Source organism: Podarcis pityusensis (assembly GCF_964106645.2).
Source record: "Podarcis pityusensis genome assembly, chromosome: 13".
NCBI lineage: Eukaryota > Metazoa > Chordata > Lepidosauria > Squamata > Lacertidae > Podarcis > Podarcis pityusensis.
The window spans coordinates 5946065-5958884 of record NC_138038.1 but is presented as its reverse complement, the minus strand read 5'-3'; the positions used below and the strand labels follow the sequence as shown (position 1 = coordinate 5958884).

The 12820-nt window shown below is 47.8% G+C and overlaps 1 protein-coding gene across 14 annotated transcripts in view; it reads left to right on the top strand.

Moving 5' to 3' along the window:
- The first annotated feature begins 8419 nt into the window (after nt 1–8419).
- Nucleotides 8420–12820, top strand: part of FHOD3 (formin homology 2 domain containing 3) — a 316929-nt gene continuing 312528 nt past the window's right edge. For 5 of the 14 annotated variants that reach the window (XM_080976476.1, XM_080976472.1, XM_080976475.1 and 2 more), the window contains exon 1: nt 8424–9056. In XM_080976476.1, coding sequence (XP_080832602.1) covers nt 8886–9056 — 171 coding nt within the window. In that variant the 5' untranslated portion in view covers nt 8424–8885. Of the gene's footprint in view, nt 9057–12820 lie in introns of all 14 variants that reach the window. The other 9 variants (XM_080976469.1, XM_080976468.1, XM_080976479.1 and 6 more) reach the window with 8 other exon arrangements.

Sequence of the window (12820 nt, the reverse complement as noted above, 5' to 3'; positions counted from 1 at the left end):
AACCCATCGTACTAGTGTAAGCCTTTTTTCAGAAATGCATCCAAAGCATGAACACATACGCTCAACTTGTAGAGGGTTCTCCCCTCCCCATGCAAATTTCCCCGTCCTCTTACCTGCTCTTTTCAAAAGGGAGGCTTTGGCAGCAGCCATGGTGAGAGAAGACAGGAGATCCTGGAAGAAAGAAGGGATCTTTGAAGCAGGGGAGAACTCGGCGCTAAGGGCTGCTTCAAGGGAAGAATCCCTGAACATGTGAACGGTCTGTCACAGACTGAATGCCAGGGACAAAACGTCCCCTCAGCCGCCCATCCAGCTGTCACACCCACCCCAGGGACTTAAAGGAGATCCCACTGCTGAGCTCACAAGAGCTGCCTTTTTGCAGAAACAATCACATGACCAGGAGATGCAGCAGATGAGCATCTCTGACTGCATGGCTTGAAATGAAGGTTAGGCAACTTAATGGAGGAGAGGGCAGTCAAAGGCTACTAGCCCTGATAGATCTGCTTTGCCACCACAGTCAGAAGCCCAACTGGTCCAGCCTCCTCTTTCCCAGGGGCCACCCATTTGCCTGTGGGAATGTCGCAAGCAGGATTCGACCACAAGAGCCCTCTGCCCACCTCGGACTTCCTGCAACTGCATTTCTGAAGCATGGTTGCCCTCCAACCACGGAAACACAGCAGAGCCATCAGGGAGACTTGAATGAGATAGTAGCCCCAGAATATGATAGATCAAATCAAACAATAAGGTTGAAGGATGGATGGCGGCTAACAGATTGAGGTTGAATCCTGACAAGACAGAAGTATTGTTTTTGGGGGACAGGAGGCGGGTAGGTGTGGAGGATTCCCTGGTCCTGAATGGGGTAACTGTGCCCCTGAAGGACCAGGTGCGCAGCCTGGGAGTCATTTTGGACTCACAGCTGTCCATGGAGGCACAGGTAAAATCTGTGTCCAGGGCAGCTGTTTACCAGCTCCATCTGGTACGCAGGCTGAGACCCTATCTGCCTGCGGACAGCCTCACCAGAGTGGTGCATGCTCTAGTTATCTCCCACTTGGACTACTGCAATGCACTCTGCATGGGGCTACCTTTGAAGGTGACCCGGAAACTACAACTAATCCAGAATGCGGCAGCTAGACTGGTGACTGGGAGCGGCCACCGGGACCATATAACACCGGTCTTGAAAGACCTACATTGGCTCCCAGTACGTTTCCAAGCACAATTCAAAGTGTTGGTGTTGACCTTTAAAGCCCTAAACAGCCTTGGTCCAGTATATCTGAAGGAGCATCTCCACCCCCATCGTTCTACCCGGACACTGAGATCCAGCACCAAGGGCCTTCTGGCGGTTCCCTCACTGCGAGAAGCAAAGCTACAGGGAACCAGGCAGAGGGCTTTCTTGGTAGTGGCACCCGCAGTGTGGAACGCCCTCCCACCAGATGTCAAAGAGAGCAACAACTACCAGACTTTTAGAAGACATCTGAAGCAGCCCCGTTTAGGGAAGCTTTTAATGTTTGATGTGTTACAGTATTTTAATATTTTTTTGGAAACCACCCAAAGTGGCTGGGGAAGCCCAGCCAGATGGACGGGGTATAAATAATAAATTATTATTATTATTATTATTATTATTATTATTATTATTAAGGTCCAATGAAGGGAAATTACCAAACTACTTTTTTGATATAGTAAGGCATATGGAGTTAATATAGCTATGTAGATTAAAACATCTAACAGAGCGCAACTATACTTTCCATTCAAGTTTAACAAAATAATTCCAGTAGACCAGATATGGTGTGAGGGTCCAGAGATTTGGTGGTGAAAAGGGGTGAACAAGGTGCAGATCCAACTGAGAACCATCTCAGACCACAATTTGGTGCTCCTGGATCCAGCTCTGGCACCAGAGTCCTAGGTCACCTCAGCAGCTTGGAGTGTGCTTAACCAGCTTGGGTTGTCAAAACTACATTTATGGAGCTAGTCTTACCTTGTAGTCCATGTGCCGCTAACCTCCAGACTGGATCACTGCAACGTGTTTGATGGGCTGCTGCTGCTGGGCTTTGTCCATAAACTGTAGCTAGCGCATAAGACTCGGTTGCTCACTGGCAGAACATCACTGCCATGCTACACTGCTGCTGAAAGACTTATACCGGCTGCCAATTAGCTACTGGGAGAAGTTCAAGATGCTGGTGCTGGTGTACAAATCCTATACATTTTGGGACCAAGCTACCTAAAAAGTTGTCTTACCCCTGGGATTTTTGTAAACTACCGTATTTTTCGCTCTATAGGACGCACTGGACCACAAGACGCACCTAGTTTTTAGAGGGGGAAATCAAGGGGGGGGGAATTATTTTCCCCCCCAGCCCCAAAGAGCAAAGAAGCCAAGGCAGCGAGCACAATCAATCCCGCTCGCTGTTTTGGCTTCTGCAAAGAGCAAAGAAGCCAAGGCAGCGAGCGGGATGGATTGCGCTTGCTGCCTTGGCTTCTTTAGCCTTGCGTAGCCTCTCCTGGCTGGAGAGGCTGCGCGCGGCTATGGCAATTCCCCCACCTCCCACAAAAACCCACAGGAGCCGCGCAGCCTTTAAGGAGTGTGCGGCTCCTGTGGGCTTTTCTACGAGGAGGGAGAAGGGACTGACTGGCCATGTCAGTCCCTTCTCCCTCCTGGGGAAAAGCCCGCAAGAGCCGCACGAAGCCTCTTGGGGGCTTTTCCTGCCTGCCTCCCCCCTGCATTCGCTCCATAGGACGCACAGACTTTCCCCCTTAGTTTTTAAGAGGGAAAAAGTGCGTCCTATGGAGTGAAAAATACGGTAAAGCAACCAAGCGGTTTCCATTCCTGACCTCTGACAAACATGTCGTTGTGCTCCTGTTTCTGACGGAAATCTCCCTGGTCACAATCCTTTCTGCATATCTGCCATGCAATTAAGACACAGCTGTATATCGCCTCTATAAAGCACGCACATAATCTCTCCTCAAGCATAAGCTGAAGGAAAGCGATGGCAAAGAATACAATAAGAAAAAGTTGTTTCTGGTTTCCCACAACTGCAACTGGTCTCAAGTTGGAAAAATGGAAATCTAGCCAACAAATTAAGTTTGCAGGATTACTTTTGCATCAGTAAGAATGGGGTTCACAGACCTGCTATGTAAATGATTGAATTTCTACCAGGCAACTCACACATGTTATATCCAGGGTCTATGAAAAAAACAAATATTCCAAAGAGATCATCCAATTACTTACATGTCTAGCAGTGTTTAAAACAAATCTGGCTGGCTTGCATGCATATTTGTTGGGAACCTAGGTGGCCTTTTGCTCCACAAATATACTTTTAATAACCTCCCACCATACATTTTATTTTTAATAAAAATGGAGGAAATTAAGGACAGATACATTGTTATTTTAACAGTAAGGTTCCTTCAACAATGGAAACAACCGTATTTCACATAATGGATTTTTAAAATCTCATAGAACTTCCCTTTTAAATCTAATAAAATCATCTTATCAGTTATTTTTCATAATATTGCTGGTTTTCTGCCCCAACAGTAGCAATCAGGGAGGGAAATGAGGGTGAGGCAAGAGTATTGCTCACAGTGCATGCATGTTCCCATCTACTCAGAGGTAAGTCATATAGCATTTGATGGCGCTTACCCTCCTTCAAGTGCGTATAGGACTGCAGCCTGAAGCATATACCGTATTTTTCGCTCTATAGGACGCACTGGACCACAAGACGCACCTAGTTTTTAGAGGGGGAAATCAAGAAAAAAAATATATTATTCCCCCCCCCCAGCCCCAAAGAGCAAAGAAGCCAAGGCAGCGAGCACGATCAATCCCGCTCGCTGTTTTGGCTTCTGCAAAGAGCAAAGAAGCCAAGGCAGCGAGCGGGATGGATTGCGCTTGCTGCCTTGGCTTCTTTAGCCTTGCGTAGCCTCTCCTGGCTGGAGAGGCTGCGCGCGGCTATGGCAATTCCCCCACCTCCCACAAAAACCCACAGGAGCTGCGCAGCCTTTAAGGAGCGTGCGGCTCCTGTGGGCTTTTCTACGAGGAGGGAGAAGGGACTGACTGGCCATGTCAGTCCCTTCTCCCTCCTGGGGAAAAGCCCGCAAGAGCCGCACGAAGCCTCTTGGGGGCTTTTCCTGCCTGCCTCCCCCCTGCATTCGCTCCATAGGATGCACAGACTTTCCCCCTTAGTTTTTAAGAGGGAAAAAGTGCGTCCTATGGAGCGAAAAATACGGTATTTTGTGATCATGCTCTTCATATGGTTTATGATTCAATTTTTCCCCATTTAAAAATAGTTCATTTGCCACTGCATATATTTCAAACATTCTCATAAACTTGAAAACACATCATACACTCCAATCTCATTAAATGTGTGGATCCGTTTTGTATAAATATGTTGACCACGTTTCCCAGTCCCTTCACATTTAAAGTAATTACATTGATGTCAGTACGTTTCTGAGCACAATTCAAAGTGTTGGTTGTTAAGTTGTGGGTGAACATATCAGACGACACAGCGATTCTTCAAACAGCTCTTGTTTATTCACAGGCCACAACAGAACTGAACTGAAGGGTTCAGCCAGCCTGCTTATATAGAGCTCCACTAGAACGCAACAGTAACCATTTTCTGTAACTATCCAATCACTGAACGTCACTTTCGATACCTTATTTGCATATGTGGACTTGAACTATCTACAGTATCCCCCTGCTGGCCCAGGGTGAGAACTTCAGTACATAACAAGACTGCCAGCACAGTTTCCATGGGGAAAACAATTGCTGAAATGATCTCCCAGTTTCTGTGCCCACAAATGGAGTGGGGTGATTTCGAGAGTCTGCTGGCATAGCTCTATGTTTCCCCCCTCTACTCCCGAAAAGAACAGTCCTGCATTGAGCTCCCAACTCTATCTCCATAATCTCTGGCAGTGCTTTGAGTTTACCAGGGTCATTGAGCTGCAACAGTCTGCATTTCCCTGCTTCCCATGAGTGGATAATGTTGTCCCTGTGTACAAAGGCTTGAGTGCATTCTAAGAAAGCTGAGCGTGTTGTGCAGAGGGCAGCAGAGGACAAGTAAGCAGGTGACAGGAGAGGCTGGGTGTGTGGCTGCTGACCGGCCAGTCGTCCCCATCTCAAGCACTAACCCATGGCATATATTGGTCAACAAAACAACAACAAACAAACCTATGGTCACGTGAAGCATCCCAATAAACACACGAGACGTAACTAGCTGTGTTCTTAGATAAATAAGGTATACTATTCCTTATATCAAATTGTAAATTTCAACAGAAGTAACTCATAAAGTTCAACAAACGAACAAAGCAGAAGACCCAGTGGATCAGATCATTTAAGGTCAGTGGATGCTGACCTTTAAAGCCCTAAACGGCCTTGGCTCAGTATACCTGAAGGAGCGTCTCCACCCCCAACATTCTGCCCGGACACTGAGGTCCAGCACCAAGGGCTTTCTGGCAGTTCCCTCCCTGCAAGAAGTGAGGTTACAGGGAACCAGGCGGAGGGCCTTCTCGGTAGTGGCACCCGCCCTGTGGAACACCCTCCCATCAGATGTCAATGAGAAAAACAACTACCAGACTTTAATAAGACATCTGAAGGCAGCCCTGTTTAGGGAAGCTTTTAATGTTGTATTTTAATGTTCTGTTGGGAGCCGCCCAGAGTGGCTAGGGAAACCCAGCCAGATGGGTGGAGTATAAATAAATTATTATTATTATTGTACGCATTCTGACAAGTGGTTATTAATTATCCCCCCATTAAGTTGTTCTATAAAATTATTATCATTATGGCAGATACCTGCAGGCGACTGCCCTTGCTGTGCAGGCAATGTCAGCAAAGAAGGTTCTTGGATGCTAGTTTCTAAGATTTCCTGTGCTAAGGATCTACAGTTCCCAAGTCCCTGACCCATGCTGCTTTTAAGCATCCCATATACTGTATGCAGTTGCTGCCTCTTCTCTGCAGGCAGATGTGCCGTTACATACACTGCTAAGTCCTTCAGCTCCTGCCATGACTCGGCAGGAGTTTCTGGGTGAATCAGTGCAGAATATGCAGCAAAACGAGGATCTCCAGCGAGCAGTGATCCTAGTGCCCTATGTGGTGAACCAATTCCCACTCCTCAAGCTCCCTCCTTGAGAGCCAGGCTGATGTTGTGACCATATGTGCTCCATTGTAATGCTCCCCCCAAATGAATCAGAGATGTTCCTTACCGAAGGGTACTGGAGTGTGCTTGTGTTGTTTCTTATTTTGATGGATAGTTCCTTATGTGGGGTGGTACTGAGGATAATGGGTTCTCGTGATGACTCCTTGGATTCTAAAATTGATTGTAGAAGAAGAAGAGAAGAGTTTGGATTTGATATCCTGCCTTTCACTCCCTTTAAGGAGTCTCAAAGCGGCTAACATTCTCCTTTCCCTTCCTCCCCCACAACTAACACTCTGTGAGGTGAGTGGGGCTGAGAGACTTCAGAGAAGTGTGACTGGCCCAAGGTCACCCAGCAGCTGCATGTGGAGGAGCGGAGACGCGAACCCGGTTCCCCAGATTACGAGTCTACTGCTCTTAACCACTACACCACACTGGCTCCTTAGTAGTACTTTGGAACTCTGCAGAAATCTTTAAAAGACTAGATTTCAAAAGTTCAAGTCTTTCTAGAATCCCTTGCTGCTCTTCCATTGGGAGGTCTTGAAAAGAGCCTTTCAGATTCTGCTCCAGGTCACAGCAACAAGGTTCAAACATAGAAAGAGTAGGAACTACCAACATGAGGTTGTGTGAACTTTTAAGACCTCTCCCCATTTCCCATAATACATTTTTCAACAGCATCATCGATACATCACAAATATGTCACAAAGGAGGAGTGTTTGGCATGTAGATACATGAGTCAGTAACCTCAGTTCCCAACACCTTTTTACTACCCTCTTCCCCAAAGAACAATAAAAGTATTTACACATCCCCCCATCTGCAAGGCTTTTCTGCCGCTTCTCCTTTGAAAGTATCAGGATTCAATCCACCATCCCTATGGATTTCTGTCTGGGGTATGTGCTGCCCTTGATCGCTTCCTGCCTCCTATTGTGTGGCTAAATTCACACCTTGACCTTATGCTTAAGGGATTATGGAGGCAGGGGAAGGGGCCATTAGCCTTTGGAACCAAATTCAAACTGTTGAATTTTGGAGATTGTTTGATTCTATATTGGATAGTCAGAGGAAAGAGTACGATACATGGTATCCGCTTATTGCTACCATTTTATAGACTGCTTTTCTGAGCCTCTTTGCTGTTGTGTAAAAGGTCATTGTCCTGGCCTTAGTTTGAGGCTGTGGTGGGGACTTGGGATTTTTTGGGAGTCGATAACTTTAACTGGTTTTAACACAACTATTTCCCCCCACTGAATCTCTGTTTTTGGTGGAACACTGAGCTGGGATTCCAAAGCTGACCTCAGTTGGTGAGCAGGTTTATAGGGGATGCAGTTCCTCAGTTACCCTAGTGCCCAAGCCATTTATGGCTCTGTAAGTAATAGCCAGTCCCTTTAACTGGGCCTTAAAACAAACTGGAAAGCAGTGTAACTTCAACAAGACTGGTGTGCAGTGCCAGATTTACCTATAAGCTAAACAAGCTACAGCTTAGGGCCACACTCTCTTGGGGGCCCCAAAAAAATTTAAAGGAAAAAAACTGGATGTGCATTTCCAAAATATAAGATAAATAACAAATAAAATAAAATTTATATACAGCAAGTGTTTTGTGTTGTATAGGCTCCTGTGATGTAAGTAATGTGCCCCACCTGCTAACCTGCTCCCTAAAATATCACATATAAAGGGCCCCATTACCTTCAGTAGCTTAGGGCCTCATCAAAGCTAAATTCAGCCCTGCTGGTGTGATATGGTCAGAATACTTAACCGAAATTATTTTGGCTGCAGCATTTTTTACCAGTTGCATTTTTTGAACACTGTCCAAGGACAGTCCCACGTACACCCACATTAGATTCCCATATCCATACTAAGTTACAGCGTGGAGCATGTATAAGAGTGACCAGATCTGCTTTTCTAGATGGGATTGTCAGAAACAGGACACTACATGGCACCCACTTCATCGCTGCAGGTTTATAGGCTGCTTTTCTGGGCCTTCTTGGCTGTTATGTATGGATGGCGCTTGTGTAAACGGTCCTGATCCTGGCCTTAGCTGGAGGCTGTGGTGGGGACTGCCCTGCGCATTCCTGGTTTGAACGCAGGGCTCCCCCAAAATACTTCTCAAGGATGGAGGCGCATGCAAGGCCAGGCGATGGTCCCTTCCTAATCGCGCCCAGCGGAGGGCGCTGCCTGCAAGCGGCATTTCTCGTGCGGCGGCGGCGGCAGCAGCGTCGGGGACGAGCGGAGGCTTCCCAGAAGCAGCCGCTTCTCCTCCTCCGCCTCCTTCTCTCCTTTTCTTTCGCGTCCCGCTTGGTGCGGCGAGCGCGCAGCCGAGAATGGAGCCGCTGCTGCTGCCGCCGCCGCCGCCGCCCCCTGGAGCCCCGCCGCTCTCCGCGGAGCCCCTGCGCGCCGCTTGGGCATCGCCCCGCGCGCGGTGACCTGGCCCTGCCGGGACGCGCAAGGCGCGCGGGCGGCCGCCCCCGGCGCCTGGTCGGCCGGCGCGCTCTGCCTCCTCTCTCTCGCTGCGCAAAGGCGCCCGGCTCGGCGGGGGCGCGCGCTTGAGCCTCTCGCTCCTTGGAGAGCTCCTGGGAGGCGGCGAGGGGGCAGACTTTCCTCCTCTGCCGACCCAGCGGCTGGAAACAACTTTGGGGGCGAAAGCGGGGTGCCGCGGATCTTTTCTCTCTTGGCTTGGAAGCTCCTTTCCCGTGTCTTTTTGGCGCTGCCCGGCGCGCTCTTCTTTCCCGGCTGGGCTCTCCGCCTTTCTTGGCTTGTTGTTCGCCTTCCTTGCATGGATGCACCATGGCCACTGCAACGCTCGTTTGCAGGGTCCAGTTCCTCGACGACACCGACCCTTTCAACAGCACCAATTTCCCCGAGCCCACCAGGCCGCCGCTCTACACTTTCCGGGAGGATATCCCCCTGGGCACCCAGTTGGCCGGGGTGCACCGCCTGCTCAGAGCCCCGCAGAAGGTACGGGGGGGGGGTCGCGGAGGGAGGGGCTCCTGGGAAGAATGCGGGTCGTTTTTGCGGGAGGCTGGACCGGGCTGGAGACGGCAAGGGAAGACCCTCCAAATGTGCACCCCCTTGAAAGTGCGCGCGCAAACAAGATCTTAAAGTGCCCTTGGTGTGCGTGGATTCTGCAGAGTAACGCAAGGAAAAGTTCCCGTTCTCTCTCTGACCCCAAGGAGCTTATGTTCTGAATGACTTGTGCGGGGGGGAATGGTTGGGATTACCATATTGTGCATGTCTTGTGTCCGGGCAAGACGTTTTTCCGCCTTCTCCCCAAACACTAGAAATCAGTTACCAGGTGAGATCTGTTAGCAGCGAGCACTTCGCCTAACACATAATTAACGCGTGGAATTCATTGCCTCAAGATGTGATGATGGCCATTGAAGAGATTGGGGGAAGGAAACCACGGAGCCTTTGTTTATCTATCAATGGCTAATAGTCGTCGTGGCTATCTGGATCCTCGAGATTCAGAGACAGTGTAGCTTTGAAGGGCAGTTCAGGGACCACAGAGTAGGTGGCCAGGGAACAGCAGGGCAGAGCTCTTCACTTCACGTCCTGTTTTTCAGAGGCACTGGGCTGGCTACTGTGAGGAAAGGTCGCCTGGGTTTTTATGATGATGTGTCAAATTTGTACCAAATATTGGGCCGAACCACCTGCTGACTTGTTATCTGTGTTGGTTTAGTGCGGCAAGGCTTTTGAGCCGATCCTGTATTTTGGCACTCTGAACATCCTATCTCTGAACATCCTAAGGGAGAAAAGCAACAAGTGATGGAAACAGTGGAAGTTGTGGCATCAAGAAATGCAAAGTGTAAGGTGTAAGGGAAATATTTCAGAAAATGCTTAGGTGGGACCAGTGGCGTAGCATGGGTTGTCAGCACCCGGGGCAAGGCAAGTAATTTGTGCCCCCTAACCCGTGGATTTGCGCCCCCTAACCCTAACCCCCAGATGTTGTGCCCCCCCTGCACCCCCCACGCTACGCCACTGGGTGGGACATGCAGTGAAGATCACCATCCAGCTTGTGGGCTGGTTGTCCACTGTGAGGCCAGATTCTTGCTGTAGATGGGCCTCTGGTTTGGTCCAGCAGGGCTCTTCTTACGATATGTGGTGCCATGTTCTACCCTGTATACTTCTGTTGTCAAATGTGGTGATCAATCCACAGGTTGCCTGCAATATTTCCAAAAGAGAATGAGACCTTCTCAGGCGTATGGTTGCTACACAGGTGATACAAACACACTGACTGCTATGTATAATGCAAAGTTTTATTCACAAACTTTGATAGAAAAATAATACTCCAATGCAGTGATATGTCACTCGATAGGTTCCTTGTGTTTCTGTTCCACTTGCCATTCAATGGATCTCAAAGGGACTTACAAGCAATGAACAGCAACAGCGACTTCACATATCACCTTAGGACAAGTTATATAATATGATCAGCAAATCATCAATTTTTTTTTGCATAAAAAGTTAAGACACTATCATCAATGTAACAGACACAAATTAGAGGTGTCGTGTGTTGATGTTCACTGGGCTATTTGATAATTTTGGACACTGCTGCAAACCTCTTTCTACATATGTGTGAATCTTTTTTTATTTAAACCAGTTTGCGCCAATCACATTGACAGTGAAGTCTTACTCTTTATCCAGTGTGCTTGATTCTTGCTTATATCTCAATGTGATGCACACATTTTAATATCCAGTGCCTTGGAGCATTCTGTATAACTGTGTGCTTGTAAATTATCTACAGAACAGTTGTATGTCCAAGAGCACCACTCTCTCTATTGCCGTTTTTGTTTGATACTGTGTGTTTTGCTATGTAGTCATCTCTCCCCGTTTGATATTGCCCTCCTTGGTTATATTACCTTGTTTACGCCTTGTTTTCCTCTATCCGGTAATATGTCCATGCAAAATAATTGTTTCGTATTTTTGCTTCTCTAATAGTGTAGAAGCAGAAACTAGTGCCTAAGTGAGGACTCAGAAGTGGGGCAGTTTGTTCTTGTGCATGTTTATTGAGAAGCAAGTCCCAATGAATTCAGTGGAAATTACTCCAAGGAATGTATGCTTATAGGATTCAAACCTTACTAATTAGGGTGATGTAGAGTATTTTCTTCCTTTAGCTTGTGGGAGGGAGGAATCCGCAAAATTAAGTCCCACCCTTCCTTAGTGGAGAGGAGAGAGCCTGTAATACAGTATGCTTGCAAAAAATAGTTCTGGCACTTAGATTTATGTTTGGAGGTTGAACTGGAACTCTTGTCTTCTGCCCAGTAGGGAAGGACTGTACCTGAGGGGTTCAGGGAGAGGCTTTTGCTAATAGTGTAAATGTAGAGCAATGGTGTATTGAGGCCATAGCACCATGGAGGTGAGGATAGAAAGTCTAATGGTCAGTGGGGTCAAGTGCATCTTGAGATCTTTTGCATGTGTCTCCTGTAGTTGCTTTTCCTGGACATTGGTGGCCATTTCTAAAAATGCTTCTGTGGATGTTCGTAGCAAGTGGTGGAGCTTCGAAGATTCTCAAAAGTAAAACACAGGAGGCGTAGTGCAGGATAGTGCGCACCCTGGAAATGATCTCTTTCAGCTTCTGCCTTCTGGAAGAAGGTACAGGGTTATAAAGACTAGGACTAGCCGCCTGTGAAACAGTTTCTATCCAAATGCAATTTTGGTTTTAAACGCAGTGTAAGGTAGTCTCTATGGGAGTATGTTGTATTTAATTATGGGGTATCAGAGTTTTTAGGGGGTTGACCAGGCTGGGATAGCAGGCTTGTTGGTTTTTGAATGTCTGATGTAGATTTTTTCAATTTTGTTGTTCTGTATGTGTAGGGGTTCTAGGGGTTGCTCGTGCGTAAGCCGGTGCCGACACCTGGCTAGGTTGCCTGAGTGAACCTTTTCTGTCCGGACAGCCACTCACCCGTGGCTGTCTCAATTGCTGTCAGAATCCGTCAGTGGGCGTTTCTTAAACTTCTTCCAGCAAAGAAGCTCTTTGACGCCTAGTCTCCTCCTACTCTCTCTGCGCGAAAGCCTTCTGCGCAAGGAGGGCGTAGGCAGCGGAGGACCTCTACTCTCCCCACTGGTCCCCGGCAAGGAGTCATGGGACCGCCTCGCCGCTTCCCCCATCTGCCCCCCTTCTCCACTGGTGCTACGCTGATTCTCTTCCCCAGAAGATGGGCTGCCTCTCCCAATCCCAGGACGCTCTCTGGAATCCCTCTGGATTTTGCTCTCTCCCTCCGGCACTGATGGCAGTTCCCTGACAGTATGGGACAATGACAATAAAGATTATCGTATCGTATCCAGCATTGCTCATACTTCTCAAAAACTTGTGCTCAGTTTCCTTTTGCCTGGAGTAAAAACACAGAATATGCCGAATGTCTTTTTTTCCTCTTTAATTAAAGTGAACATGTTTGAAAACCCAGAGGCTTTGATAGCTGGGCTATTTGTTCTATGCGAGAGTGTTTTGAGAAATAAATGAGGAATTCCTTAAGAGAAGCAGGGCTATGTGGAATGGATGGCTCTGGATCTCAAGAAGGATCTTTTTGGGACAATACATTTGGCATCTGTGCTAATTAATGCATCTTGATGTCTCCCTTAATAATTAATTTGCACTGTTTTTCTAGCTCCTGGAGAGATTGCTTTCCATTTCCACAATAACTTTACAGGGCAGACATTCCTCCCACAAGTTCACTATAATTACTGGAGATTTTGAAGCTTTTAAAAGAGGCCCACCATAGAGCCAA